The sequence below is a fragment of the Balaenoptera physalus genome, assembly GCF_965194825.1.
Source record: "Balaenoptera physalus genome assembly, chromosome: 3".
Lineage (NCBI taxonomy): Eukaryota > Metazoa > Chordata > Mammalia > Artiodactyla > Balaenopteridae > Balaenoptera > Balaenoptera physalus.
In genome coordinates this window covers 76,758,715-76,784,720 of record NC_138890.1, presented here as the reverse complement: position 1 = coordinate 76,784,720, position 26,006 = coordinate 76,758,715, and the positions used below count along the sequence as shown (strand labels likewise).

The window sequence follows — 26,006 nt, the reverse complement described above, 5'->3', positions numbered from 1 at the left end:
CAATGATTGTCAGTCTGTTCTCTTGACCTAGAAGGAATATGGAGAGAAATGTGTAGAGATGTGTGTGTGTGTGTGTGTGTGTGTGTGTGTGTGCAGTTAGAAGCAGAGTGCTCACCAAAGTGATAATAAATATAGCTAATAAGATTCCAGCCTCTCGCCAAGTGTATATATTCATTGAAAGCATGGAAATACATATAGTTTGTGAAAAATTATTTATATTGTGGCTCATTTTAGAATCAGAAATGTGTAGTAAGTAATTAGTTTTTATATTATTTGAATCACTTCAAGGCATTTTCTCTCAAAAATACCAAATGATTGTGCAATATTAAAATAAGATAAATCTTGGATTTCTTTATCTGTTCAGTTCCAAGTGAACAATATTATATATGAAACACATAACATTTCAATCAACAAAAATTAAAACCACGTTTTCCTCTTCAGTTAGCCTATTTCTTATGTCAAATGCCATGTCAAGTGGAGTTTAATAATTTTAACTATTGGGGTGGTTATGGGTAACAAGAAATTTCCAAATAAACTTTTACACAGAGACTCTCAGGAAATGCTTACTGATAAGTAGCACAGGAACACTGTTCTAGCTGTAATTACTGAAATGGACACTATCCAATGTGTGACTAAATAAAATAGGTTATGTTGTGATTCACCAACAGTTTAATAACATATAGTGTAACTGAATCTATTTCAATCTTAATTTTGTAACTGGAATTTTATAATTAATCAAGAGAGATAAAAATTTGTAGCCTAAAATTGTGTCATCCTTCCATATGTCTTCCATACAAGACAGATTTAAAATCTATACATTTTCAAATAGTGATTTTATAATGTCTTAAGATATTTCAGCTTATTCTATTTCTCCCATATAATTGTGGTATTATAAGATTCTGGTATTCAAAAAATCAGAAAACTAGAAACACTATGAACAAATAGTTACAACACTTAAATGGAAGCTTCAGAAGACAACTGTGAGAAAAGAACAGTGACCAGAAAAAGTGAAAACAAGACATTTATAAAGCCCACTGAAAGTAAATGGGGACTTACTAAATGCGTCTCATCTGCACCTTCCCACCCTGGGATCCAGAGTAATGAAATAATTCTCAAGACAGAGAGGAAGGAAAAGCCTTTTTAGTCACCTTAGCAGTTAATTGCCATATATGTCTTTTAGTGGAGTAGCCTTTGCAGATGGGACTTCTGGGCCTAAAAGGACAGGAAAGGTAAAGGAGGAGAATGAAAGGAAGAGGATGCTCACGATGACTCTTGTTGGTGTCCCATGGACCTTGGCTGATGGCATTCTCTGAAACGTTCACCTGGAGGCTAGGATAACCACAAACCTTCACAGAAAAACTACAAAGGAAAAGAGCTCTGCTAGACCCTAGGATTGGTCCATCTGTCCTATATGAAGATAGTAGGATCACATAATTCAAATAATGCCACAGTAATAGTACAGTAGTTGCATCCATGAAGGAAAGGCCAAGACCATCACTGAAGCATTACTATTATTGAGAATCTGATTGCTTTTTTTCAAAAAAGACTTCTTATTTTGATAAAAAGATATGCCTCTGTTTCCTTAAGTGACTAGAGTAGGATTCTTTTTATTTGTACTGACACACAATCCTAACAGATACATATGTGAAGTAAACATACTGTAATAGCCTATTAACTCATAGATGGAAAGATTGGATTATTTGGAAATATCTCTAATGGTGGTCGTGATAATGGGAACTCAAAAATTATGTCCAAAATATCTGTTCCTGGCTCCACTGCCAGAGGCAGCATTCTGGGCTGAATGAATTATTAAATAATTCCAGCTCCAGCCAGGCCTTCTTAGTGGACTCAAGTGTACTTAGGGCATTTATTATAAGTATACATGTGCATGGAAACACAGGGGAATCAAACAGCCAGGCCTCAGGAAGCTCAAGAACTACCTGTTCCAGGGGAATTCCTAGCCAAAAAGTTGAGCGGACTCTTGTTCTCCAGGCCAAACACCAAAATAATTAATAGGTAATTTTTATAAAAGCTTCAGAATTCTAGAGGGAAATCAAAGGAATTTTCAACCAAGTTCTTTTCATTTCTGCTGATTATTCAGTGTTAATAATCAGGTATTATCCCCATTGGTTTTTCAGCTCTATACTCATTGGCTCGCTTTCTTGAATTGTTTCAAAAGCCTGAGTAGAACTAGAGACCCCAACCTGCTTTCCTTTTGGGGGAGGTGAAGAAAGAGCCCTATCCACAATCAAGCTCTGCAAGCCTGACCCGGTCACTGCTTTTCCACCTGTGAGGTGGCCTTCTTCCTCTTTTATATCTGACATTACAGACATTAGTAACATCTGAATATAATTTCTCATTTCTTATTTGGAACATTGTGACAAGCTTCTTCCATTCTCTAATAGAATTATCACAAATTTCCAGGAGTGCAGATATTCTCTAGAAATTGTGCAAGATATAAAGACTAAAGAACATTGTATGTCTTCTGCACCCAGGCAGCAGTGACAGCCCCTCATGGTTGCTCACCTGAGTGTTCCAACATTGGCCTGTTCCCATGCTCTACCCTGTTTCACCCACAGTCACTCCATCTCCTTCTTTTCTATCTTCTTTTTTTTTTTTAATTTTTAAAAATTGAAGTGTAGTTGATTTACAATGTTGTGTTAGTTTCAGATGTACAGCAAGGTGATTTGTGTGTGTGTGTGTGTGTGTGTGTGTATGTATATATGCACATATATATATATACACAAGTATATATATTCTTTTTCAGATACTTTTCCATTAGGTTATTACAAGATATTGAATATAGTTCTCCGTGATATGCGGTAGGTCCTTATTGTTTATCTATTTTATATAGAGTAGTTTATATCTGTTAATCTCAAATTCCTAATTTATCCACCATCTCCCTCCCCACCTTTCCTCTTTGGTAACCATAAGTTTGTTTCCTATGTCTGTGGGTCTATTTCTGTTTTGTAAATAAGTTCATTTGTATCATTTTTTTGTAGATTCCACATGCAAGTGATATCATATGATATTTGTCTTTGTTTGACTTACTTCACTTAGTATGATAATCTCTAGGTCCATCCATGTTGCTGCAAATGCCATTATTTCATTCTTTTTATGGCTGAGTAATATTCCATTGTATATATATTTCACATCTCCTTTTTTATTTTATTTTATTTTATTTTTTATTAATTTTTATTGGAGTATGGTTGCTTTACAATGTTGTGTTAGCCTCCACTGCACAACAAAATGAATCAGCCATACACATACAGATATCCCCTCCCTTTTGGACTTCCCTCCCATTTAGGTTACCACAGTGCATTAGGTAGAGTTCCCTGTGCTATACAGTATGTTTCCATCAGTTGTCTGTTTTATACATAGTATCAATAATGTATATGTGTCAATCCCAGTCTCCCAATTCCTCCCACCCCACCTCTTTCCCCCTTGGTATCCATGCAATTGTTCTCTACGTCTTTGTCTCTGTTTCTGCTTTGCAAATAAAATCATCTGTACCATTTTTCTAGATTCCACATATATGCATTATTATACACTATTAGCTTTTCTCTTTCTGGCGTACTTCACTCCGTATGACACTCTCTAGGTCCATCCACATCTACATCTACCCAATGTAGATCCATTGGGTCTACAAATGACCCAATTTTGTTCCTTTTTATGGCTGAGTAATATTCCATTGTATATATGTACCACATCTTCTTTATCCTTATCCATTCATCTGTCTGTGGACATTTAGGTTGCTTCCATGTCTGGCTATTGTAAATAATGCTGTTATGATCACTGGGGTACACATATCTTTTCAAATTAGAGTTTTCTCTGGGTATATGGTCAGGAGTGGTATTGCAGGATCATATGGTAACTCTATTTTAATTTTTTTAGAGAACCTCCATACTGTTCTCCACAGTGGCTGCATCAATATACATTCCCACCAATGGTGTAGGAGGGTTCCCTTTTCCCTCTTTAGCATTCATTATTTGTGCTCTTTTTGATGATGGCCATTCTTATTTGTGTGAGGTGACACCTCATTGTAGTTTTGATTTGCATTCCTCTAATAATTTGTGATGTTGAACATCTTTTCATGTGCCTTTTGGCCATCTGTGTAGGTCTTCTTTGGAGAAATATTTAGCTCTTCTACATAGTCTGTCTTCTTCTTAGTCATAAATTATTTGTTGTGATGTTTCATGCTGCTGTTCTTCAGCTTCACAACTCTTTCTCAGTGTCCTTTCTGCTTTAGCAACCATTGCTGTTATCTTTTCCAAGAGAGGAATTGTGATTGAACCAGTTCATCTGTTCATGTCCAGCCATGTCATAGACTACTGGTGAGCCTATGATGGATAGCCCTTGTCCAATGCCCGAGTTCTGACACAATCAGCTTGGGTTGGGGATCAGGAGTTGAATAATATGCTACAGTACATGACCACCCAGGGCCACCTATCCGGTGAGGGGGTGGGGCAGGTTTCCTTAGCAGAGGCTGAGTATGACAAGCACCATAATTATAATATTTCATACTGCTTTGATCTGATAATTTTAGAAAATGTACTCATATTTCCCATAACTTTTCAGTATTTTTTTTCCTTTTCAGGACTACAGGTCGGATTGTCTTTTAATGAAATATGAATAAAATGTTATTTGAATTAGCTGCAGAATGAAAACTTTGGAATTCATCAGAATATTTTTAAAAAGGAAGAATAATTTAAAAAATCTATAGTTAGTCTTCTAATTACATTTTTCAGCCTGCAGGATTATTTATGAAAATATGGGGCAGAAGACCTATTAGAACCATATAATAACAATTATGATATCATACTTACCACCTACCAGACAGTGTGCTAAGCATTTTATCTTACTTTTAATCCTCATAGTAACTCTGCAAGGTGTTACCATCCTACCAAACATAAGGTGAAATTGAGGCACAGAGAGGTTACATATCCCACGATTCCATAGCTGATAGACATTTTGGAGCAAGTGTTTAAAATAGACCTGAGTTTATTGCAGAAGTACTTTAAAGTGGAGATTAACAGAGTATTACTGGGTTCTTGGTGTAAGCTACTTTTTCTGCTTTTACTTAGCAAATTAGACTGAACCAATGTATTTGAGAGCTTGCTTGAACTTGGACTCTATTTCCCAGATGTGTTAGTGAAATCTTGATTAAGATTTTAATGACCTGAGCCCATGACACACAGAAAGAGGCATGGGAATTGATTTAGCATCCAAAGGGAAGATGCTGTTGTAAATAAACTCTTTCATTCTTGAAGCTCTGTCTAAATGCAGCAAAATTCTACAGCAGAAGTTCACTTTCTAGTCCAGAAGTATTTGTCAAGATTTTTAGCAAAAATGTTTAGACATATGTCAGCTACTAGTAACATAAGATGGGACATGGAGCTAACTGCCTGAAGCAACATTAAACAGGATTTCAGAATTGGAAGGAACATACAAGTCTGGCTCTGTGTAGTATACATAGTCTCAAGAAGTTAGGTACAAATTGCATTTAATAAATCAGAGGGATCTATTTTCCTACTAAATGTTTACTTGCAGAGTAAACTCTGCAATGGATCCTTTTAGGAAACCAAAGAACTTCCTTTGCCTAGTCTTTAAATGTTAAATGTTGATGTTCTCCAGATTTCCTCACTCATGATCTTTTTTCAGTTGTATGTTATATACAAGAAACTCTATAAAAGTTCCCCATTTCCTATAGGGAAATCAAAATTCTTGAGATTAGTTATAAGGCTTTTCATAATTTGTTCCCAGTATACCTTCCCAATTACTTATACAAGTTATTCACCATTCTTTTCCGTTTCTCACTTTACCTACTACCCACCTTACTGCCCATCTACACACACGCACACACACACAAAACCACTCACATCCATCTACAAACTCATATATACACATCCATTTACATACTCATATCCATCTACACACTCACACCCACACACCCATATACATACACACTCACACTCTTCCACTCACACCTATTCACACCCCCAATCACTGACACCCATGTACATATACACATTCACTTACATCCATACACATACCACATCTAACAATTCACACATCTATCCATATGCTCATATCACACCCATCCACTCACAGTCATGTACATACCCACACCTATCCACTGACCATCTACACACTCACATATACATACGCTCACACTCATACACATACATTCATATATATACCTATAATCTCACCCATCTGCCTTCCCATTTGCTCAAAGTAATCCTTATGTCAAAGTGGCATATTCTGATTCCTACAATTCTACATAGGAAATGACTCTACAAAATGGAAATGTGTTTTCAGCTCAGACTCGAAACTGGAAATAACCCTTTCCATCCAGGAAGGGTTTAAACATCCACCTCCAATTGTTAGAGAAGGCTGACTGAGGTCCTGAGGACAGAGCCAAAAGGAGAGAAGGAAAATATTATGCATGCAGCACTTTGACAAGAAATAGAGTCAGTTAACCAAGAGCGGAGTGTATTAAAGTCAAGTTTCTGAAGATAATAGTTAATAAAGACTCTACCAGTTGTAAATATGCAGATACAGAAACAAAGAATACAGTCAAAGAGGACAGGGGAGAGCAAGCTTGAAGTGTGTACAGGAAAGACACATAGACCACACAGAGAAGAATGCAAAATCTGAAGGATTATTTCTTCAGTCACACTGGTTGAGGATTCTCACAAGAGCTAGAGAGAGATACTGGAACCCATTCTATAATGTTATGTGAATATTTATGTTTTCGTTACTATAGAGTAAATTGAATTATAATTCTCATTGTAGAAGGCTGACTGGGGCTTCTCAGCAAGGCCCCTGGGATGGAGTCACCGTGGTGGGGTTTCCAATGGAGATTAGAGCTGGGTGACCCTGAGCTGACTATTAAGATTCTGGGTCACAGGGGGGCCAAAACTAGTTAAGCAACATCTTTGCAGAAGGCTCCATTCACAATGCTGATCTCTTTCTTTTGGGGTCTTCTATTACTGCCTTAGCAAAATACCATAAAGTAAGCAGCTTAAAAGAACCCCAATCCATTATCTTATCATTCTGTAAGTCCATAGTCCAACATGGGTGTCCTGGGGTAAAATCAAGGTGTCAGCAGACTGTGTCCCTTTTCGAAGACCCTGTGTTTGTTTCCTTGTCCTTCCCAGCTTCTAGAGTCACCCACATTGCTTGCACACAGCCTCTTCCCTCCACTTCTTTTAAAGTCAGCAATGACTACTTGAATCCCTTTTTCCTTCAGTTGTCCCATCTCTTTCACTAGATGGGGGAAAGTTTCTCTACTTTTGAGAACTCATGTGATTAGATTGGTTCCGTCACTTCTCATCCTGCTTTCTCCAGAATATAATGGAGTTGAAATATAAGACACACTTTTCTAGTGGTGAGCTGGTCTGTGTCTTCAGAGCAAATTAGCAGTGGGGTCAACCACAGGATGCCGCATTCTTCACTCCCTTGCAGATGGCAACTTGTCCTTAATGTGCTAGGTTGTCCTTCTAGACTTAAAGTGGAGACAGACAGACAATGGGAACAATGAAACAAGGAGAAAGAGAGCACAGGCAGTGGGAGAAAAGAAGCCTGCTGAAAACACAAGAAACAGTAAAAAACAGCATTCACAGAATTGATTTTAAATTGAATTCTTCCAATCAAATGTTCCAATCTTTCCGATCCTAGGTGTGACTTAAAACACACAGAGATCTTCCTTTTGTTTATTAAAGGAAAAGAGAATGAAGCAGTTGATAGTCTCACTGACTTCCTTGCTATTTGATACTTATTGGGCATGGGGTGGAAGGAGGTTTTCAATAAACTTTAAACCACAAAAAATTTAAACTACAAACTAAGAACGTTTGCAAATAAAGAGCTGTCACCACATTTTATGTTTGGCCTGGGCTCTGGGGACGTGGAGAATGAACAAGTTTCTCCTAGACACCAAGAGACTCCTTTTAGTGGTTTTCTCCAGCAGGGGATAGCCTTTGTAAGATTTCCTGAGCAATGAGAGGTTGTAGTTGGGGATTCTAACCATCGACAAGTTCAAACCATCTGGCCTGTGAAAGAGTTCCTTGTTCACAAAGTTCAGAGATGTTGAATGAATGACAATAGCTTTTTAATGACTTATTTACATAGGAGGATGAGAGATGTGGGGAGAAGAGCAACAGAAAGCCCCTGTTCAGAAACAGCCTTCAGCTGGTGGGCGTACCCAAACGACTGAGACTCCAGGGTCACCACCAGAGAAGACATGCTAAACTTATCAGGAAATAAGAGGCACATTCATTAACACAAAGCAGAAACCCAGCCTTGCCTTATGGGCTCCACCCTGGTTTTGACTTTCTTCCCAGGGACTTTCCTCAGAAACAGCTTTGCGTAGAGAGAGCATTATTAACAAAGGGTGTTGATGTCTGTAAGGAATGGTAATGATGATCAGTTTAAGTGTTAACCAGGCTTTGGGAGGCACCGACCTCCTGGAGGTGGGTAGAGCTAAGGCACAACTTTGAGGCTCTTGTAGGACAAGTGGGTGATGTGGTTAAAAAAGGTTCCTTCAGAATACAGTGAGGCCCATCTGTCTTATGCCAATCTATCTTGGCCAAGAAGATCTCATCAAGGGCAGCTATATTCTTCATTGTGTTTGTTTCAGCCTGGAGGCACTAGTCTAGTAACTGCACTTCTGACACTAATACTCTGTGGCTTGGAAGTCTTTGCCAAAGATATTGCTCTGAGTTAGCTCTCTGAGACAGTAAATCAAGAGTGTGAAGACGGTGGGAACTCTGTGCAAGCTCATCACATGATGGGAACTGGTAAACAATGAATCTATTTGTAATTCTTTTTAAAATTTAATACTGAAACAAGGGTATCTGTAGTTTTTTCCCCCATTATTTTTGATCATAATACATCAAATTTAGACACTTAATGGATATTGGATATCTCATTCTTTATGAGAAGGAATTACTGTACTGTGCTGTTCTTATAGATTTTCAGTTTAAACTAACATAGATGATACTTGAGAAAATGGTCAGCTTGGCAGAAAGAAAAAGTTCACTGAATTCTATAATCCCTGCAAGGAAGAATAAGTCTCTTAGGAAGTATTTCCAGCCCAAATCTTGGAAATGTAACAATAGTCTATATTATTAATAGCCTATTTATGGTTCTTTTTATTGACTGGTTCTTTCTTAATCTAATAACTTAAGATATCCAACATTCTTCATCTGGGAAATCATTTAATGGTAAATCAAAGGCCACTGACTAAAGCAGAAGAGTAGCTCTTATTATATCAATGGATAACTAAATAATTATGGGAATGCTTCCAAAAAGTTCAGATGGTTTCCAAAACACATTTCTTGCCTGTTTGTGTTTTTCTTTTTCCTTTCTTTCTTTCTTCCTTTTTTTTTTTTTTTTTTTTTCCTTCTATCATCTCTCTTGTGGCTGATCTAAACACAGGCTGCTTGATTTTTTTTTCTTTCTGAAATTAGATTCATCATTTCCTATGACCTTTTAATAATGTACGAAAATTCCTTCTCAGGTCACTGGTTATTTTCTTTTTTGCCTTGGATATTTCCCTCCTTCATTGAACCAAGTATTTCATCCTGACTCAACTTTCATTAGGAAGTTTCCCTTCTGAATTTTTACCAATAAGTACATCATGTTTTTAGTAGTTATCTCCCATAGAAAAGACTTCAACTGGGTTCTCAGTTTTCCGAGGGCAAGTGCTCCTTATAGTGATTTTCAAATATTTAACTGAGGAGAAAAATGGAGGAAAAGGACATTTTAAAGCTAGAATCACAAAAGATCACAAATTCAAATGAGTTTGAGAATCAAGCATGAGTTGTGAATTGAACAAGGGACTGATGAGAAACTTTGCAAGAGTGAAGATTGGCTGTCCGATCTAAAGGTTCAGCCCTTACTCAATATCCCAGCTTATGTTCGATGTTGCCACGTAGGAAGATGGGCTCTAGGCCTGATCTTCCAATTTTTCAAAAGAAACCAAAAATCTCAATTTTGCGTGACATCTCTCAGTTTTAAAATAATGGCAACTAATTCAAACATTTTTAACTCTATGCAGGCCAAATGGGGCATATCTATAAGCCAGGTCTGGCTTATGAAACATTTCTTTAAAGTCTTGAAAAAGAGCTATTGGAATAGAGTTATTTTATTGGAATCGAACTATCCCAGATGTCAGAAAATATGGCATGTAGATTTGTTTGTTATTCAGTGGCCTGACTCTCCCAGTTTTTTGTCTATCCTTTGAATTTCTATACAGTATAGGCCTCTAATGCGACTATCCTGGTGGTTTTCATAACCAGTTCTCCATCACTCCAAATGTCAATATTACAATTACACAGTCATACCTGCGTGGCATTTATGACTCTTGAGTACTCTGTGATTTGGATACTCAATATAGAGTGAAAATTACAGGCTCGGTCTAATAATAGCTTTCATAGGGTGATATTATGAGCCTTAACATAAAATGCCCTTGCAGAAGGCTCTACTTAGAAGCATAAAGAGTGCATTTCTCCCATTTTTGGTTTTCATAACTTTCCTAACACCATAGACTATTATGTCTACACCTGACAATTAGATGGAATAAAAGTGAAAGAACTTATATCTTGGTTTAAAATTCTTCGCAGTGAAGGAGAGACAAGGAAGGGGAAATTTTTCATTAGCTATTCAAAATCAGCCTGGGAATGTCAGTATGGACACCCAGATTCCCTAGAAGTCATGCCTCAGGCTAAATGGCTTTTCTGAAAGTGTTTCCATTTTTTACCTTTCAAACACTGCTCCTGTCTTTCCCAGGCCCTACCACCTCCAGTTCCCAGTTGCTCTTTTGTCCACGCATATCAGAATTACTGAGGACTGCAAATGCCACTGGCCCAGGAGCTACCCAGAAGCGAGTACAGAGAACCAACCAGGGTGACTGGACCAGCTCCTCTCAACACTTCCTGGTCATCTCTGATCTATGAATGGGATTGCCTTACTCTGACTCCCTCTGTGGCTGCGGTGGCCTTATGGCTGGGTAGTCAGTACAGGAAGAGTATCATATAAAATTAAGAAGAATATGAATATGCCTAAAATGGCAGGTTTCCCCTTATGATATAATTCAGTTGATCACAATGGAAGAGCAACATTTTCTAGCTCTTGAAGGCTAGTGATGGTGTAAACATTATAAAGATATGTTTTCAGTGGTCTGAATGAGTTGAGGGTTGAATATTAAGCATCATATTATTTTCTAAGATGCTATGAAATAATTCATTTGAGTTTATTGCAATTGTAAGGTAATATGCAGCTTGAATATCACAGATTTTTATTGCTTATATTCTGAGAGTGGCTGTATCAGTCAAGAGACAGAAACCATACCAGTTATTTAAACAGAGAGAATATAAAGAGTTGTTAACCAGGAATGAAGTTGTTACCTAGGTAACTAGCAGAGTAAAAAAAGAGAACTATTGTATAAGGGAGGTGGCAGCTACCATTCCTAGGGCTGAAGGATCAGAGGGAAGAGGTTTGAATTATTACGACTTAGCAACTTAGAAGAAGCACCCTATGGAGCTGAAAATCCGATTTTCAAAGAGGAAGAACAGACTGGCTGATGGTGCTGTCTGCTGGGGGAGGGGAAATCAACCTGATTTGCAAATGTTGCAAAAACTGTAAACTGGTTTCAGCTACTGCTACAGGAAAGAACTGCTTTTGCTGAGATAAAGAAGTATTGCTGGGGTGATACTCACAAGAACCAAAAGCAGGCAAGAAACCCTTTAAAAAGACACAAGTCTTCTCTCTCCTCTAACCTCACATTTTCCCCCCATTACCAGTATTGGTAAATCGTAATGCAAGGCTGGCTGGCAAAACAGACATGGGGTGTGCAGAGTCTCAGTGCCAGCATCACAAAGATGGATATAGGAAAGAGTATGGAATATAGAGACAATGCATTAATAACTGGCACAACAATGGTGCTTCCTAGCTCTTTCAAACTCTCATGGAAAAAAAATAGGATTCTATCCTTCTGAAGCAAAATGTCAATTAATTTTTTTCTTAAAAAAAAAATTTCCAGAAAAGGAAGTATTGTGAATCAGTTCCTTAAGAACCATTGGCTCAGTATTTAAAGTTTCAAGCTTTTTTATTTCTGATTTTTAGGAAAAAGTGTATATTTAATGTCAATTTTGCCTCATAAAACCTCTCAGTTTTTTTCCTCATCAAAAAAAGGTCCTGAAATTTGAAATGTCACTATTAGAATTCATTTTGTGCCTAGATAAGGACAACTATTAAACTATAACTCAGTGTTAGGTTTTCGCATGAGTAAAAGGCTCTTAAAAATTGGCTAAAATACAAATACACATTTATTTCTCTTATGTAAATAAGGCCCAAGGAAGGCACTCCAGAGCTTCTATGATGGCTCTAATATTATCAGGGACCGAAGTTCATCAACATCTCTACTCTGTCATGTCAAGGGTTACACGAATGTAATCTGGCCCAAGATGGCTGCTAGAGCTCCAGCCATCAGTTATCAGCATGAAGGAAGGGCAGAGGAGCAGGTTGTGTCCCCTACTTTTCAATAAGAGTTTTTACAAGTGCCACATAATATTTCCACTAGCTACAAAGAAACCTGTAGACTTTTGGCTGGGAAATCATGTGCCCAGCTAGAAAGTGGGGCTCTGTTAACTTGAGAGAATTTGCACAGAGTAACTATTGGTAGGGAACTAGCTGTCTCTGCCAGACTCTGGGAGGGATATTACCTCATCGATCATAATTCTTGGTGTAAAAGAGTCTATTAGCTCTTTTCTGAAAGCAAGATTTCATTGGTAAGGAAGACTGGAGTGTATATGAGGGTACCAGGCAGGGGAGGCTACTGAATGGGGTGGATGGAGGATATTGAAGACAAACCTCCTCTATTTTATAATTTTACTCAGAGCCAGCATAAGTCCCAACTCCACCTTTCTTATTTATTCATTTGTCCATTTAAAGAATTTGGATTCTATACTAACAGAGAAAAGGTCATGTAGCACATGCTTATTTTGTTTCAAAGAGCTAAATTATTTTTCAAAAGACTTCATCACACTTCTGCTTGTGTTCTTTCCCCTCTCTTTTAGAGAAACACCTCCTAATGCTAAGATGGGTTTTGGATTTTCATGGTTATTATATTCATCTTTGTGAGTTTGTCTCTCCCTTCCCATGAACACCAAAGGGCATGGAAAAATGGCATCATATTGATAAAACGTGATGCCTTCCAAGACATTCTTTAAACAGTCTATTTGCAAATATGGTCAAAATGAATAATTCAGGCCAGTTGGAGTGAACATTTCTCCATGGATGCTTGGGGTGAAACTGGCTGGCTTTGCAAAGTGGTTCTCTTTATAAACTAGCAACATTGCTTTACGATGTATCTGGGTGACAGGCCAAATTCTTAAGTGATTTAAGTGTATGTATTTAGTATTTTCCAGCACTCTCACTTTTAGAACTGACTTATAGCGTAGAGCAGCTGACTATGCTGTGCCTTGTCACATTGCCTTAGCAGAATCACTGGCAGAAACATCATAAATTTCTCCAGTTCCCCAAAATTTCGCTCGCTTCTAGCTACCTCATCTTCCATACATTGATACATTTCATCACAATAAGACAATTTTCAGGAGGACACTGGAGGAAGAAAGAGGATGATTAAAAAAGAAAAGATGAAGATTCAATAGGAATTTTATGATGCTTTGTCATTTTTGCTGCAGAGAAAATATTTGTAGTGCGCAAGCACCTGCATGCATAAAGATCCATCCCTAATCAAAATAGTGACAGGGCTGAAAACTGAACGCCATCTGACCTCTTTGGGAAGCCTTCACTTTCACCCTGAAGCCAATTCCCCTCACCCACCACCTGCAGCTAGTAGTATAGATTTTTATTAAGGATATTGGTGAGATCAGGAAAGGATTATGTATTGCACACCACACAGAGAAAAACTTCATCTAGAAAACCATTCACAGCAAAATAAAATGAACCCTATCACTTAAGGAAAAACGCTGTCTTCAGTAACCTCAGTTTCTCACCTGCTTTTTCCATCTTGGAGATTTCTCTTCTTCTGTGCCCTATTCCCCTCCTCCCTTTCACCTCTTCCTTCTTCTGAAAGGGATCATAAAAGCAGGTGAGAGCTTAGTTACCTTCCCATGGGGCATATGAATTGTACATTAAAACAGGGACAAAAAACTTAGGAGAAGAAGCTCTGCCGTTGGAATTTTAGGCAGAATGAATAATGGAAAGAGTCGAGCATTGGAGCCAAAGAGAGCTGGAATTGATTCCCAGTTCTGTCATTTAGAAACTGACTGTCTTGGGCAAGTTACTTGTCTTTTCTGAGTCACAGTTTCTTCATTTGTAAAAAGAAAATAATAATACCTGCCTCATAATCTTTTGAGAATTAAATGAAATTATGTAAATAAAAATTAGTACAATATCTGATGCATAGTTGGCACTCAATAAATATTAGTTCTCTTACTTTATGATTAGGGAGATGGAGGAGGTGTTGGGGCAAGTCATGGGGCTTTCTCAGAATTCTCATCTCCAGGGAGCAATGTGGGGAGGGGGGAAGACTGCAAGCAAGTTTAGGGAAGTAAGCTCATTTGATCGCATTGATTTTTCCAATCTGTCTCCTTAAGTACTTTTACTGTCTGCAACTTCCTGGTATCAAGGAAAATGGGAAACTGAACCAGGAGATCCTTGGTGAACAAGAAATCAGAACCAAAAAAGCAGAGTGGTTTGGAGGATTATTTCAGTCATGTGCTGTTTAAAACCTGATGAAATAATTTTACTGGATTCTTTGTGTTCTCTAGAGCCATTTTCTCTTTGGATGGTGATGATCAAGTGATAAATTTTGTTTCTTCAAGCTTCATTTTCTGTGTTGGTCATTCTGTTTGGGGCCAACACATTCTTTTGTCACATGTGTTAACATCACTGTCTTAGGATCTGTCAAAATGAAGAATAACTTCCTTTTCTGTGCCAGACCCGATTTGATAGCCTTAATTGCAAAGATTTAGACCTTTCTTGGCACCAAAATATGGGAACTGGGTGCATATCTCACAGCTCTTTTTGTCCCTTATCAACCGCAATGCCCAAACAGTGTTTTGATATTACCAGCACGGCTGTCCTTGCTGTGCCTGAAGCCGTGTCTGCTGTGGTCTGCAGGGTCCAGCCTCAGAACAGGTGTTGCTCCCTCTGTGAATAGGAGCCTTTAATCCAGAGTGAGGTCATCCTTCAGGAAATGAAGAAGGTCCTAAGACTTTTGAAAATTATCTTTCTTGAGCTAGATTGTAGACCTGAGATAAAACTGACTCATGCCTTTACCCAAGGTAAAAACTCCTTTGGCTTCTGACCATAATGAGATCTTATCAGCCCTTTCTTCTGGTTTAATAAAATTGTTGGCCATGTTTTTTACAAAAGGTATTTTGAAGATGATAGATAGATAATATCTATACAGAAATATATCTATATAAAACAAGAACGTGAACACAATAGCTATAAAAAGAGCATCAAGTGAAGTCTGAGCATTTTCATCCCAGGAAAGAGGTACAGATATACTACCAGGAAGAGTATAGCCCTGGGTTGCATCCTTGGCTTGACAGTTATGACCACAATTTAATAATACTCCAGTGCCATGATGAAGAAGAGTGGATACCTGGTAGGTTACAAGAAGTTTACCTCTCTCTGATGGTTTCCCTGATAATCCTCCTATTCACTATTGTATTACTTCTTCTGCCGGTTCTTAACCCTAGGCCCATGGACACTCAAACATTTTAGCATATTACTATAGCTCAAGTAAAAGATAAATCACAACTAAAAATATTTGATAAATTATTTCAATAAAATTAGTTTCACTTGTACTAGTAAGAATTTTATTTTTTGCTTTTAAAATTATTATTCTGGGAAGAGGTCCCTAGGCTTCAAAGAACTGACAAAGGATTCCATGGCACTAAAAAGAATCCCTAAAGTAGTGGAAGGAGGTCTTTTTACATGATCTGCAGTTTCATTAATCTAATTTTCAGAGGCCTTTGTTCTCTCCTCCATGATCTCACCATCATGCCTCTTGGATTGTGCCATATATGTCTGTGATGTGCTAGTAATGTCCATCTTCCTTTGGGCAGAACACTACTTTCAACACAATAACAGTGCAATTCATAATGGAAATTTCTTTCGTATTTATTTCAACATTTACTGAACAAATCCTAAGTGCTAGTTATTATGCTAGCCAAAGAGGATACTAGGTCAAACAAAAAAAAAAATCACGGTTCTTTATCAACTTAAAATCTAAGTGTGTGTGTGTGTGTGTGCGTGTGTGTGTGTGTTTGTATGTAATAACTTCTTGATTTATGCTTCCCCTGCAGATCTTGGAGGCATCTGAGGTTTCATGGGGACTTTCCAGCATTCCAGACTGCTGCCCTGCAATGAAGCTCTGAGTCACTGTCTTTGGGTCTAAGGTACTGGCTACATTGTGGAACCCCAGAACAGCCAACCTGACTAACCTTCACTCTAAGCAGAAGCCCAAAATATGTCTGGCCTGAAATCAGAGCAAGCACTCGAGAAAGACTTCTTTGTTAATGGAAAGAGGAAAGGAGAAAAGGGTTTCCAACACGTTGCAACAGTCTTTCCACCCTTCTAAAGAGCCCACCTCCCTTATAAACCAAGCTGTTCTATCTAGTGCATCCCATTCTAGCTTTTTGCCAGAAATAGAGCATGTCAATCCTGGTGAAAAAATAAAGACGAACCCTCAGAAAAATAGACCTGGAACTGTAATACTCCTAAAACAGTCCAGTAGGAGGATTATGTCGGAAAGCCAGCCCAGCCCCCCTGTGATCCCATCCCGCAGGCCCGGGTTCCAGGTGTGCTATATTTGTGGCCGAGAATTTGGGTCCCAATCGCTTGGCATTCACGAGCCCCAGTGCTTGGAGAAGTGGCGTACTGAAAACAGCAAGTTGCCCAAGCACCTGAGGAGGCCAGAACCTTCCAAACCACTGCCTCTCAGTGGAAGTGGATCCTACAATCTTCAGGCAGCATTCCAGAGTTCCCAGGCTCAGCTGCTGCCCTGTGAACCCTGTGGCCGCAAGTTCTTGCCAGATCGGCTTCTTGTTCATCAGAGAAGCTGCAAGCCGAAGGGTGAGGGACCCAGGGCACCAAATCCCAACAGTTCTGATAATCTTGCTGCTCTCAAGAAAGCTTCTGTTGGCATCCCAACCCGACCAAGGGCTCTCATCTGCTGCGTTTGTGGTAGGGAATTTGGCACTCTGTCCCTTCCTATACATCAGCCCAAATGCCTGGAAAAGTGGAAAATAGAAAATGACCGGCTCCCCAGGGAGTTCTGCCAGCCACTACCGCAGAAGCCTCAGCCCCTTCCAACTGGACAGTCCAACCAAGAGCGGCCGAGTCAAGCTCAGCTCGTACCCTGCCCAAATTGTAGCCATACCTTTGCCCCTGACAGCCTCCTGGTACACCAGAGAAGTTGTACAGCTCAACCTAGTGGGCCAAAAGTTCAGGATTTGACATTATGGAGTAAAGGTGGCCTCAAACAGTCCACTAATTCCAAGCAGCAAAGGAACATGGCAGTACCTACGGTGACTGATAAGGTAATTCGTGCCACATGATACACACTGGGTGGGTCTAGGGGATACATTCTGCCTCCAGGGGAATGAGAGAAAAATGTCCCCAGAATCAGCTCCCTCAGCTCCTAGGATGGTTTCTTTCAATGCCTTATTTCTGCCTCAGTGCAGCCTAAGTTGACCCCCTGTCAGACTCCAGGGCTATATCTCTGTTGGCAAAGTAGATATAAAAACACCCTTGCCTGGTGGATTCATAGTCCTCTTCCATTCTGCTGCCTAAAAGAGAGATGGACTTCTTTCTTCCTTGATCCCTCATACCAATAATCCTTGGGAGAGACTGTTATTTGAAAATGAGTCAGTAATGCTGTGTCTACATTACAGAGATATAATTCCCATTCCAACAGCCAATATTTATTACTGGTTTATTTTAGTCATCTACCTTAGGAATTCATTTTTGGCAATGCTGGTTATACTGAGTTTATCGTACTAAAATAAAATCTGTGTCAAAAACCCCAAATGACTTTAGCAGTAATTAAACACTGGAGCACTTGCAGAAATAAACATGCTCTAAAATGCAGCATGTTTCTTTTAACACTTATATGGTTGTAGTATCTGGGGAATTAACCCCAGTGCAGACCCAAAGCCAACTAGATGTGTTCATGGATCTAGGAAGTGCTCAGTTTCCTCTGCTTCTCTGTACCCTGTGTTCGGGTCAGACACCAGGCCATGACTTGGGCAGTTGTAAATAAGCATGACCCCAGGGATCCCCAGCCTGTATGGTGAAATGTTGTTGGGCCTTCACCTGAAATTTCATCATCAACCAGGACTGGGGAAGGATGCAAGATAGGGTGTGGTCCATGTGTTTTGTCCTTCCATGAAGCCAGGGAAGTGGTTGTGCTGCCATGTGTCACACCTTACAGAACATCAAGTCGTGAGAAATAGGGGGTGGTCAAAGTCTTTTCTCAGTGACTTGCTACTTGAAATGTCCCACCTGCAGGGTTCTTTAAACGAACTGTTCTCAGGAAACTAAGGTTACTCAAGCTATTGCAAAAATTAAACCAGAGGGATTGGGGGATGGGTAGCCATACTTCATTTTTTACCGAATTTTTCTTTGTTACTTCTTTTATTGCATTACTTTGGCAAATGTCGGGTACTTTTTCCTAACTTCTATGTTTAAAATGAAATCTTTGAATGAGATCTTTCACTTACTGGTTTAGAAGTTTCCAAGACAGTGATCCTAAAGCAGAAGAGTCAGACTAATGGGCATATTTTCCGATGAACTTGAAAAAGAACAGCTAGTTTCTTTGCCGAATGAAAACCCAAACTCGTAAGTGTGGCATGGGCTTCAGGCTGGTCTCATAAACATGAACTGTTTTTCTCATCTTCTGGCGGTTGCTTTTCTTCCAAAACGTGTGGGGTCTGGATTCAGTGAGCAAAAGAATCCACGTCTTAGAGCCACAAATCTGAAACTCTGTTAGTATTCTGACTTTCAGCCCTGTTTCCTGATTGTATGCATTTGCTTTAAATGTTCTCATTGCAGATCTCAAGATAGGAAAAAGTGGGGTCAGAATTCTTGTGCTTGTTGCTGTAACACGTACTTTGTGCTCCCAAGAGTGGAGCCAGCAGGCTGAGCATAGCATGTTCTCACTCAGTCACGACTGCTGAGAGAAGCTGGCCTGGGCCCCCGGCTTCACAAGAGGACACCCTTGACTCACTCAGTCATCTGGAGGGGAGACTGTCAGGAGGAGAGGCCAGTGAGCGCTGTCGGTGTCTTGCGCTTTTAGATCAGAGTAGAGGGAGTCCTTTGGAACAGGGGCATCTAGAGGACACGGCTCTGTCAGAGTTTGACCAACTCTGCTCCCGACCTGAAAAGGTGCATGTCAGTGAGAAACTGGCACCCACTGCCATCACATATGTGCTGGCCCTTTTGGGGACCACACAGGCTTTAGTGGAGGGCATCGAAATGTCATCCAACATAGGGTCCCTTTAGCTGACAGATTTGGAGCAAGCTTGGGTTCATTAAAATGGAGAAAACTCCTAGTCTTCTGAGAGGCATAAGATCTCTTGAACCAACAGACTTTATCCCTTCCCTTGAAAAGACATTTGCCACTGCACGGTGCTTTCAGCAGAAAGCCTCTCCTGGGTAGTATAGTTTTCTCTTTTGGTTGCATTTTGACCCTGTCTATTGCTGTTTTTCTATCTTTGTATCATTTAAGATTTAGATAGTGCAGTGAATCATTCATTTCCATAAAGATCACTGCCTTGTGCATTATTAGATTTCAGAATTTCATCTGCCTGTGGTGGCCAGCTTTTGGCTGACTGTGAGACACACGCATTGTTTTTTCAATTCAGATGTTCGCTTCCTCTCTTCTCATGTCAATCAGAACAATTTCCCTCTAGAATCCTTGATCTGACTTCAGATTAGAATCAGCGATCTTGCCCAGTGTTCTCAGGGGGCTCAATCTTGTAGTGAACTCAGGTGAGAAAAATATTTTCAGAAGCATGATCACAGAACTTGGAAGCAACTCATTGCAGTTGGGCAACAATGACTGTTTCGCTGGCAGAGTGGATTACCCTCCTCTCGGAATGTTCCTCCTACATAGATTGGCTCAGTTCTCTGATGACACAGATGCTCCTGTTACCCTTCAATCAAATCTAAACAAACAAACGCTGCTAAAACGATCCTCCTCCAAGTCGTCGATGGGCATTCTGTGCCAGCTCTGCTTTGCCCTCTCACCACTGAATGGACTTGAATTGTTCCGTTGCTTCTCATCCAAAATGCAGGGCTGAATTCACTCTCTCTGATCTCACAGTGAAGTTGTGAAGGATCCCAAGCAGCATGTAAGAGGAATAAAACCCTTGATGCGGATTTTTATTTAAAAGGACCTAGAGTTGGTCATACAGAGTGAAGTAAGTCAGAAAGAGAAAAACAAGTACCGTATGCTAACACATATATATGGAATCAAAAAAAAAAAATTGTTCTGAAGAACCTAGGGGCAGGACAGGAATGAAGATGCAGATGTAGAGAATGGACTTGAGGACATGGGGAGGGGGAAGGGTAAGCTGGGACGAAGTGAGAGAGTGTCATGGACATATATATATTACCAAATGTAAAATAGATAGCTAGTGGGAAGCAGCCTCATAGCACAGGGAGATCAGCTCGGTGCTTTGTGACCACCTAGAGGGGTGGGATAGGGAGGGTGGGAGGGAGACGCAAGAGGGAGGAGATATGGGGATATATGTATACGTATAGCTGATTCACTTTGTTATACAGCAGCAACTAACACACCATTGTAAAGCAATTATACTCAAATAAAGATTTTTAAAAATAAAAAAATAAAAAATAAATAAAAGGTGTGACTGCCTGGGGTGTTGTTCTCCCATTATATGGTGTCAGAGCAACATCAAACTCCCCTTTTTGCCTCTAAAAGAAGGAAAGCCTGAACAAGCAATATCCAATTAAGCAAGATTTTAAAAGTAGTGTTAATTCCAGGTGAAATTTGATGCATAATATGGAAAACTATAGATTATCATTTTAAATTTTAATATTGCATTTATTTAATGCAACCCTTTGATGTCTGTTTTAGCAAGCAATGGTCTAAGTCATGCTAGAAGTATACAAGAATAGAGACCACTATTGCCTCTTATTTTAATATGAGTGAATACATTTTAATATTTGCATTTAATATTCGGGAAAAAATTTCCCTTTTCTATAAGCTGATAGTATTTCATTCTTTGACTTAAGGTCTTTCTGGCTAATTGGAACACAGATTGGCAGAGTTAATTAAATATAACTACAACCTAAAATGAAGCATTTGTTTAATTACCTTTTATTAGTTACATAATGCTTAGGGTTATTTTCTTAGTATTTTTCTGGTAACATGTGAAACACTGTTTCTAAAAACCCTACACTATATTACAAAACAGGCATTATTTTTCTTTAGGGAATGTCTTTTTTTTTTTTTTTAATAAAAGATTGTCTCTCTGAATGTAGTTTTAAGCTACCTTTGGCATCCTTGATGCTCAGGTTTGAGCTAAAATCCCATCAGACACATCTCTAGCATCGGGTGCTGCCATCTGGTGTTTTCTTTTAATGTAATGTCTTCTACACTCAAAAATATTATTGCCTTTCTCTTTGTGTTACCTTCATATTTGAGAACGTGCCCTTATAATACAAACTCAAATTAATTAAGGCTACAGTTATATATTTGGTTTAATATCATCAATGCTGTTCCATAGCTAAATATCTCATTCTCTAAAGGCAAACCTCTCAGTGGGAAGGTCACGATCAGAAAGACTCAGAAGGGCAGGATGGATGTTCTCACATTGTCAAATGTTGTGTGTATGTGTGTGTGTGTGTGTGTGTGTGTGTGTGTCTATTAGATAAAAAGTATTTGGAGTTTATTAGGAGGCATGGAATAAAGGGAAGTAACTTTTATTAACTATCTTTATGATCAGTACTTCATATACATGTTCTCATTTTAATCCTCGTAATATTACTATATGACAGATATTACTTCCCTACGTTCCAGGTGGGGAAACTGAGATTAAGCAACTAGCCCAAAGTCACACAGTGGGCTTGGTAGTGGTGTCAGAGCCAGATCTGTCCAATTCCAAAGAACAATACCTTTTTATGTCACTAAAGAGAGAGGCATATGTGTGGTACAAAAAGGGTACGGCTATGCTGCCAGGCTTATAAGTGCTAATTAAGCAGGACAAAGAGGACAGAAGTTTGTTCATTCAATAAATATTTATTGTTAGGCACTGGACTAAGTACTAAATATAGAGTCATAAAAAAGGTAGACACAGGGCTTCCTTGGTGGCGCAGTGGTTGAGAATCTGCCTGCCAATGCAGGGGACACGGGTTCGAGCCCTGGTCTGGGAAGATCCCACATGCCAAGGAGCGACTACGCCTGTGAGCCACAATTACTGAGCCTGCGCGTCTGGAGCCTGTGCTCCGCAACAAGAGAGGCCGCGATGGTGAGAGGCCCGCGCGCCGTGATGAAGAGTGGTCCCCACTTGCCGCAACTAGAGAAAGCCCTCGCACAGAAACGAAGACCTAACACAGCCATAAATAAATAAATAAAATTTAAAAAAAAAAGTAGACACAGTTCTTGATCTCCTGGAGTTTTTAGTCTTATGGAGGAAATGATAGGAAATAAATAAAAAGAAATATAAAAATTCTAATTGTAATGTGACAGTGTCTAATGGTGGGAGGTGGACATTTAAGTTCTTGGTTAGAGACAACCTCGTGACATTTCAGCTGAGACCTGAAAAGTATGAAAGCATTAGCCAATAGTCAGGATGTGAGGGGATGGCAACGACAGGAGGAGGAGACATGCTGGCTAAAGGTAGCATGTATGAAGGCCTTGAGGTAAGAAAGATCTTAAAATGGAACGAAAAAGTCCACATGTGGCCAGAGTGTGATGAAGGGAGGGGACAGGCACACAAGATAAAGCTGTGGAAACAGCACAGTTTCTGCCAGCTGCCCAGTGGACACAGGGACATCAGTTATTTGGCTATTGCAGGAAGCCAGGTGGAAGCAGATGAAAGCTTGGCCTAGGGTATTGGTAGCAGAGATGGAGATAAGGTATAATGGGCAGAACCTGGTAATAGTTGGGATGTGGAGGAGTAAGGAAGGGGGTCAAGGATGACTCTAAGATTTCTAGCTTGAGCAACTGCACTGGTTGTGTCACTTTCTAAAATGGGAAAAACTTGAGAAATGGGTAGGCTCTTGGGATAAAGACCAATTGTTTCATTCTGGACATACCAAATTCAAAATGCTTGTGAGATATCTAAGTAGGCAAGTCAGGCTGAATATATAAGTCTGGATCTCAAAAGAGGAATTGGGCTGGGATATACATTTGTGCATTGTTAATATATATTTAAAGTCATCAGAATGAGTATAGGGCTAGAAAAATCAACCCAGGGCTGAGCCCTGAAGCATTACAGTATTTAGGGGTTAGAGGAGAAGGAGCTGGAGAATAAGTGACTGGAAACGCTGGAGGAACGACTTGAGAGTGTGGTGCCCTGAAAGTTGTGACAGGAGAAAATGTGAAGAATAAGGGTGTGGAAAACGGTACGCAGTGCACAGAGGTAGGATGAAGGATGGAGTAGGATGAAGGCCAAAAAATCTATTTGATTTGGCAACGTGAATTTAGTTTGACAAACTTGGAGAGAACACATTCAGGGTCGTGACGGGGGTTGCAGACTGTATGGATGATAAAGATAGGAGGTGTTTTGAGAAGTTTGGCTTAGAGACTAGGGAGAAATGGGCACCAAGGTGGGATCCCAGCCTGTGCAAAGGGAGAGGATTAACAAGAGGGGACATGTCTCCATTTCAGGCGGAAACTGTGCTGTTTCCACAGCTTTATCTTGTGTGCCTGTCCCCTCCCTTCATCACACTCTGGCCACATGTGGACTTTTTCGTTCCATTTTAAGATCTTTCTTACCTCAAGGCCTTCATACATGCTACCTTTAGCCAGCATGTCTCCTCCTCCTGTCATTGCCATCCCCTCACATCCTGACTATTGGGTAATGCTTTCATACCTTTCATGTCTCAGCTGAAACGTCACGAGGTTGTCTCTAACCAAGAACTTAAATGTCCACCTCTCACCATTAGACACTGTCACATTACAATTTGAATTTTTATATTTATTTTTATTTATTTCCTATCATTTCCTCCGTAAGACTAAAAACTCCAGGAGATCAAGAACTGTGTCTACCTTTTTATGACTCTATATTTAACACTTATTCCAATGCCTAACAATAAATATTTATTGAATGAACAAACTTCTGTCCTCTTTGTCCTGCTTAATGAACACTTATAAGCCTGGCAGCATAGCCATACCCTTTCAACCCTTTTCAGGTTGAATGCAGGTGAAGGTAAGATTGTAGGTTGTTAGTGGGAAGATGAAGGAGCTACAGTCTGTTAGCTTATATTTTATATTTTCTCAGTGAAATACCAGGTAAGCTGATCAGGCCTATCAGATGAGAAAGAGAGACATATAAAGAGAGAGGGAAAAGCGAATCTTGAGGGTCTACTTAGTCCTTTGTCTCTTCACGCCTTCAGTTAAACTGAGTTTCTGAAATAAAGACAGGCTCCTAGAACCGTGTGCCTCTTTAATCCCCAAACACAAGAATGACTTGGAACTCTCTGGAGGTGGTAGATAAAAAGTCCAGTGTGATCCGCCTGCGGGTTCTCATTCTTATAACCATCTTCAGTGGCCCGAGCTCACCTCCTCATGGTCGTCAGTGCCGATGTCATGAGAACCAGGCTCGACCTCACAAACCACCCCCTGATGATGCTGCCAGCTGGACCACTAATATCCAGCTCCATGTGCCATTTCTTCGTCTTTCCTTGGTGCCAACCATGCCTGAATATCAGGGCAGCGTTCTAGGATCCCACGGCTCTCAGGTGTACCAAGTGCAACTTTAAGGTAATGAGAGCATTCCCCTCTGCCCTGTTGGCTCCAGAAACCAACCCAAAGGAATCTGTGTGTATATAGCATGTGTGACATACGTGCTGAGGGTGAGAGAGGGTTCCACATCTGATGTGACAGCAACAGCAACCCCAATGAAATTGATATATATTACTTCCTAAGATAAAAATGTGAAGAATAATACTCATCTGTACAAATTACACTCTAACATATTCATTTTTAAAAATCAGCCTCAAATGATAATTATCCGTATGTCCTACATATCCGTAATGAGAGAGACCATAGTAGATATAGCTACCTCTCTCAGAGCCCAAAGATGAAAGCAAAAATAGGTGGTCCTTGCATTGGTACTCCAATATGTGGATTTCTGCTCCTCTGAAAAGAAAAATACTGATGGTAACCTCTGTGAGAAGAGAGGATCACATATTATAAATTCAGGTATTATTCAAGCCTAAAATGAACAGAACTACAACATGCTGTACCCTCAGATAATCTTTCTAGCTTAAATGATTTCATGTGTCTTCCTAAACCTGCTTCTCCATGTCACCCCCATCTCGCTCCTTCCAGCCCCAAACACACAGACATCCACATTTTCTAGTGATAGATGCTTAGGAAATCTTTATGTAATGACTGAACGGATATACATAGTTCTTAGAAACCTAAATTCCAAGTCAACAATTAAAATCTCTCCCAAAATTCTTAGAACTCCACCAAAGGCAGTGCAACACAACCTTGAAAAAGTTCCTCTTGAAACGGAGGCGATTGTCCTATGAACAGACTCTCACTGCTAGATGTGAGGACAAGTTCAGCTTTATGAATAGGTGGAAACTGAGAGAATTTGACTTAGGACTCACCTCTTGCTTTCCCTTTATATTATGTAATTCATCTCCTTCTTACATCCATTGTCTCTTTCACATATTTACCTCTGTGAGGCTGTCTTATAGGGAGAGAGATGTCCTACAAATTAAAGAAGGGTCTAATAAATGGAGGAACTCAATAAATTTCC

The 26,006-nt window shown here is 39.6% G+C and overlaps 1 protein-coding gene across 11 annotated transcripts in view; it reads left to right on the top strand.

Moving 5' to 3' along the window:
- Positions 1-26,006, top strand: part of ZNF474 (zinc finger protein 474) — a 217,692-nt gene that overhangs the window by 16,851 nt on the left and 174,835 nt on the right. For 10 of the 11 annotated variants that reach the window (XM_082457886.1, XM_082457880.1, XM_082457885.1 and 7 more), the window contains exon 2: positions 16,350-17,585. In XM_082457886.1, coding sequence (XP_082314012.1) covers positions 16,563-17,585 — 1,023 coding nt within the window. In that variant the 5' untranslated portion in view covers positions 16,350-16,562. Of the gene's footprint in view, positions 1-4,702; positions 17,586-26,006 lie in introns of those variants that run through there. The other variant, XM_082457876.1, reaches the window with a different exon arrangement.